Below are 6,518 nucleotides of genomic sequence, written 5' to 3' on the forward strand. Positions count from 1 at the left end.
AATCATTCCTTTAATTTTCAGCTTTTGTGCCTTACACCCAAAGTCTGAGAAGTCAGTAAGGCTGTAGTTAATGCAATTAAGAAGGGAGAGGGTGGGCATTCGGCATGTGATTGGCAGTCATTTGGGATCATCTTCTGCTGGCAGTGTTCTTCTCCACTGAAATGCTGAATGATCCCCCAAGCCTGATATAACATAACCATAGAGCTAGGGCAGACTCTGTCTTTCTCTGCCTAGGAAACCATGCGCCTATATATCAAAATATGTATCTGAGTCTGCATATGTTTCCAGGCTCTGTTTTCCAGAATAGTTTCCCCTCAAAAAATGGTTTGATCCCTTAGATCTCAAGACACTTCCCAAAACCAAACATGCATCAGTATTCCTCATCTTGAAAACTAGGAGAGAGGAAGACAAGGAAGACAGCTCAGCTGGGAAAAAAAGGCCATGCTCTTAAGACATCCACTACGCTACCTGCTGGATCCTGTTGCTTCTTACAAGGGACTTTCCTGAGATAGATAGATAGATAGATAGATAGATAGATAGATAGATAGATAGATACCCTCGAGCTGTTCTGAACCAGTGCACATTCTGCCCTATGAACTCAGGTGTTGGTTCAGGTTTGTTGGTTTGTGTCTTGATGAACATAACATTTCTGAATATAGGTGTTCAGGAGCTCTACAAGGAGTAAGCTGGGAAAGAATAAACATCAGATGTTAACTGCTGTTTTGTATCTGGATGTCCATGCAGGAATCTAAAGTCAAAGCAAAGCATTTCCCATAGTTTGGAAATGTCTGGAGCAGGTTACCTGAGCCACATCATTCAGAAGTAAAGCTGTATAGGGAAATAGACTGAGCTCCAAACCTAACTTGTGCCAAAGTTCCCTGGGCCGGAACCTTTCAATACTTAACTTCAGAATAAAATGTTCTGTTAGGTTGAGGTGTTTTTCCTGACCCTGTGCCTTCAGCTGGAAGGACTACAGCAATGAATGCTGCATTCATAAAAAAAATTTAGTACGTAAGTAACTCCTTGTTGAAACAGAAACAGTACTAGTACAAACACTTCTCACTTGTCAAATAAGTCAACAGTGGAATTCTTCAGAAGAATTCTCAAAACCATTATCTTCTCAAAAAAAAAGGTGAATATGAGACCCACAACAGAGGTATCCACAATGTGCATGAAGAAGGGGGGAACAGGCACACACATGATACAGGTTTCTCAGCAGGTTTATCTAGCCACGTGAATGCCTTACAGTAATTAGGGTTTGGAAATTCTTCAAGCTTATTCAGGATTCACTAGGCCTATACTACAAAGATCTCCAAGCAAATGCATGTCCACTATGGCAAACAATACTTCCAGGGCTGGCAGAAATCCTGATGTTGATGTCACCAGTAAGAACATGTCTGTCAGGTTGGTTTTATGTTGTTAAGGAAAAGAGAATAACTTTTGCTGCGTTGTATTTCATTGCACAAAGAGGCTGTGCTGATGCAGACACGCTTCTTTTGAAGATGGGTCTGATGAATACAGATTTGCACCTTGACAACTTTTCTACTATGTGAGCAGGTTTTTAGGGCTCAATGTGTGCATTTGGCCTATATAGCATTACACAGCCAAATAACCTGAGCTCTTGAGGGCACCAGACTAAGAGATGGTGGAAAACAAAGCTAAGATTAGCTATCTGTGAAACTCAAAGGGTTTCTCGTTATCTCACAGGAGGTAGCACTGTCTACAAAAAGGCTGGTATGCAGGGCTCATCTCACCTCTGTAGAATAATTTTTAATAAATTGTAGTGTATTGTAAAACTTTGTTTCCTCATGTGTTAACATCCCCTTTCTCTTGAGACTCCCAACAGTCAGAAGAGTGACTAAAACAAAATGGTTTAACTTGTGAGTCTAGGATCTAGGGAGGAGCCATGGATTATTGGACAAAAAAACTGCCAGACCTGCTCTGTTGGCAGAAAATGTGCCTATTCCAAGACAGGTTCTTAGCTGCTTTTACAATCATACAAAGCCAGCACTCAAGCGCTTATCACTCTAGTGTCCAGCAAGTCTTTGTTACTTATGTTTAAAAGAAAAATTCCCTGCAACTGCCAGGTCATCTGTACAGCAGAGTTTAAATGCAAAAGTCAAACAAGTTCAGGCACCCTTTTCTTTGGTGAAAACAAGGCCCGTAGCTATCAGCAAGGAGCCTAAACAGTGGCTGTGTACTATCATATTTCTGGCAACCCAATCACCAGGTACCCTATTACAAACAACCTGTTGCTATAACAACAGATAATAGGATTAGAGTTGAAAGACTGGTTAAGATTCACAAGGAATTTAATAACTGAATCTCATTCTTACCAACTGGAACTGTTTCATCAGAGGTTTGTTTCTATTCCCTCTGAAGCCAGTAGCAACATTCACTATTGTTGCATTAGGAACAAGGTTGTGCCTTTCAGGTTCTATCTTAATGTTAAGAGTTACATTTTTCAAACTCAAAGTGTATAAAATTCCTGGATCAGATTCCTGTCAGAATTTCGGCATCCCAAAGGAGGCAGACAGCTGCCAATATGCAGCAGCAAACTGGGGTTCACCAGCTGACTGACTGCAGTTGTCCTATTCCTTCAGACATAAGCAACTGGGGAACACGTGCTTAAGACAGGCTTCTGGCAAATTCTTCCTGAAGCAGCAGCCTGTTGAAGTGTCTCACAATCTTTTGCACTGCAGGACTTACGCTTTGCACTTTAGGGTTTGTGCAAAGGGAATGATTAGTCCCAAGCTGTACAGAGAGGAGCATCAAGTTGGCAGAGGGCATAAAGCTGTGTTTTTCCTCCCTCTTCCTATTCCACCAACAATTACTTCTTCTCAAAAACACCTTCAAGCAGACCTTTCTGAAGGGAAGGGAAAAAAAAAAAGCAAGCTAATTCCTAAAATAAATCCCTTCCTATTACCATAGCTATTAGCCTTCTCTGAAGCAAGCTGCTGTGTCCAGAATGCTCTCACACTACTGAAATCTTTCTGGTACTACAAATGGTTATGAAGAGAGAGGGATATTATCTCATGCTCTGAATATACACTGTTAAGTTTTAGCTGGGTACCAGGAGAGTGACTCTCGTTCAAGTAAATGTGCTCCAGCCACGTAAAGTAATCCCAAAGATGTGCACAAGGATATATAGGGTAGATTTCCTAAGTCAGAGTGATTATTCTTAAATTCAGGACTATCTAGCATCTCAGCTGTACCAAGAAAAGGAAACACTGAAGAAAATATAGAAGTATTTCTTCTCATTAGAGCTCCCCAACTTTCCTCAGCAAAATGGACAGCTAGTTCAACACAGGAAAGCATTGCATGTCCAGAGTCCAAATGAACTACTTGCATGCTTTCAAAATTACTTGAACTATTTCACTCTGGAAGAACTGGCACCTGCACAATGTCAGCTGTTACATTCTTACACCAACTGATACGATCTTGTTTGAGGAGTGAAGAACTGCTTGTTAATAATTTGGTTCAGGTGGACTAAACTGACTGTTAAAAATAATGTTGAAAAATATTTTTCATGGCTTAGAATTTTAAAAAAATGTTGCAGGGTCACTAAGACCATTATGTGCCAGTGCCACTTGCTGTGGCTGCCAATAATTTAAAATATATGACTTTAACAAAGAATGTCTGCACATAATTCTCTTTTACCCCATGTACTCGCCTTCTCTCCTCTGCCTAAACACAGACTTCTTTGTGTCTTTCTTCACAACTTCTCTCACCTACATATTACTTTCTTTTCTCTTTCACACAAATATGCACACTAGCTGTTCTTTCTATACACACGTTGGTTTTTTCCTTGTCCTCCTACAGTACCTCAGACACCTTCACAGGTATCTTCCTCTCTCTCTTACACATACGTAACAAAGACACATACATACCTGCCACATCTAGCACAATTTGGCTATGGTTTTAATTGCACCTACTACTTAACTGCTTTATCAGTCTTCTTCCTGTGATTTTCATTTGGGAACCCCAGGTGAATGAGCACTGCTCACACTCATTGCAGGCAGAGAGAGCGCGGCAACTGCCAGACACCCTGGATTCACAGCGCAGATTGCCTCAGCACTGTGCACACACACCAGCTGTGCCTGGAAAACCTCAGATTCACAGTGCAGATCCCCAAGCACTGGACTCATGGCACATGTGCTCAGTATGATACTGTTGAGAAGCATGAACATTACTGGGATAGCTGGATTCGTGCAAGCACAACTTGGGTGTCCCAGTAGTGCACAGCTGGCATTGGGCATGCAGGGTACAGTGGTGTGGCTCTATGCAGCACCAGACAGTCCACTTAAACCTAATTAGCTCAGGCTCAATTCTGGCATTGCTAGTGACAGTGCCAGTAGTGGGAAGAGAATGACAGGGTGTTTATGGTCCTAGAAGGACAGGGGCAGGGTGGAGCACAGACACAAAACCTGCAGCCATTTGGAGCTGGGGAGCAGTGGCACATCAGCACCAGGGCTAGAGCCAGGAGTGGGGTGCTGCGAGCAGGTTTAGTAACTCAGCAGCAGAGCCAGTTGGGTTCTGCATTGCACCGAGCTAATTAGTCCCCACCCTCAGAGCCAATGCCTTGCACTTCCTGCAGTGCTCAGTTCATGCTGCTGGATGACTCTGTGCTGCATTCTCCAGCACATCCCAGATTACCTAGGTTGGCATTACGCAAAATATGACATCTCCCCTTCCCTGCATGGCAGAGAGGTGACCGAAAATCTACGTTTGTATCTAGGGATAACAAATGTCCACATTTTTCCATGACATGGTCTCTTTTTCACTAAAATAGAATTCTCAGTGAGTAGATTTTGAAGATTTCTCCAGGATTTCTGGAAGTGGACAGTCATGTCAGCTTGTAAGTGCTGTGTTTCACTAGCTTTGCTGGGGCTGTTGTACACCCAGAAATCCTACACGCACTCATAGCAGAGCTACAGTGACTCTGCAGCACGGGAATTTTGAGAAGCACTGCATTTACCAGACATGCATGAGAATTGTTGCTGTACAGCTGCATCATGGGTCTGGTATCTCCAGCAGAATCTGTTAGACAGACAGAATGCATATGTGACGAATAGCTGATCTGTAACATGCAGTAATGCCAAAGCAGCTAAGCAGCACTGAATTTATGACAATCATGTACTGGGCTTCCTATTTAAGAGAAGCGCCATGCAGTAGATCAGATATTTCGTGTAAACATAGGACTTATTTCCACATGTTAATGCATGCATGTAAACGTACTCCTCCCTGGGACACTCTGGAAAGACATATGGTAGTTCTGTATTTAGAAAGCCAGCTTTATGCAGGCTCTCGGGCTAGAATAGTTTTGTCAATTCAACAGACTGCATTTGCTAATAATTTATGCAAATATAACACATGTGTTTTTATGTTCCAGAGAAAGCCAAGGTTCCCAGTCCTCATCTAACTGGATCTGACCCTAGAGACTCAGCTGTCAAATGGTTAGGAACACCATTCCGGCCCATCCCTCAAGCTCATATAAGACCACCTCCACCTAGATTTATAATGCCACATCAATAATCTGTTGAGACATCCCCTCTTGGAGGGGATAACCAATTAAATCCAGTGGACACATACAATTTTATCTTCTTTCTGCTAAAAAAAAATTATATCCCTTTCTAACTGTATGTTTCTGCTATGGGAACACCCCCACCATCCAAAACTAAATTACAGACTGCAGCATTTTATTGCAGAACATGTGCCATCTGCTGCTTCAAGTTGAGAAAGACCTACACAGAGATACGACTCACCATCTCATTCTCTTCTCCCTGGTTAAGCTGTGCATAATGGTTCTTGGCAGGATCTTCCCCCATGAAATGAGCCTCTGGAGACTTTCTAGAGCACCCTCAGGACAGGTCTTCAGCGTTGTATGCTTGAACTTCCACACTGAGGAAGTGCTCTAAGTACACACCTTCCTTATAACTCTGCTGATGTTTGAAAAGTGGAGCTCCTCCCTCTCTGTGGGGTTAGCAGGTAACATTCATCCCTCCTCCCTTCATTTTGTTGTTGGAGTTTTGCGACTGCGAGGGACATGCAAAATTCACTCAAAGACACTGCAAGAAAGAAAAAGTTAGATCTTACAAGTGTTTGCCACAATATGACTCCAGGTCATAACTCTGATAGGTGCACGCAAGTGCTGTTGGCATGCAACTTTCAGGGGAAGGCAAGAGGGGAATATTTTTCTTCAAGAGATTATGGAATCACTGGAGACCAGACATGTGTCCAAATGAGAAGGAAAATAGGCACTGCTGTTGTTAGACTCTTAGCAACCAGCCTGAACTAAGTGTCCAGCTGTGATCCCCACATATGACTTGGAGAAAAATTCAAGCTCTGGCATTGCAAACAGGGGGCCCAGTTTGTGCAGGTGGATTTATGCACTGACTATGTGTCAGGATTCAGCCATGTAGGATCTATAACCAGTATTTTCAGTTGTTATTAAGAATATCATCAGAGAATGTCTTCTGACCTCACCATATAGCTTTGGGAAACGCCATTGGGGTTAT

General features: G+C 42.6%; 1 protein-coding gene across 1 annotated transcript in view; it reads right to left on the minus strand.

Annotated features, from left to right (window-relative positions):
* Positions 1–5,828, minus strand: part of LOC142413041 (putative cation-transporting ATPase 13A4) — a 44,653-nt gene extending 38,825 nt beyond the window's left edge. The window contains exon 1 of the mRNA XM_075509086.1: positions 5,766–5,828. Within this exon, the coding sequence (XP_075365201.1) occupies positions 5,766–5,828 (63 nt within the window). The remainder of the gene's footprint in view (positions 1–5,765) is intronic.
* Positions 5,829–6,518: the final 690 nt, after the last annotated feature.

Source organism: Mycteria americana, chromosome 7 (assembly GCF_035582795.1).
Source record: "Mycteria americana isolate JAX WOST 10 ecotype Jacksonville Zoo and Gardens chromosome 7, USCA_MyAme_1.0, whole genome shotgun sequence".
Lineage (NCBI taxonomy): Eukaryota > Metazoa > Chordata > Aves > Ciconiiformes > Ciconiidae > Mycteria > Mycteria americana.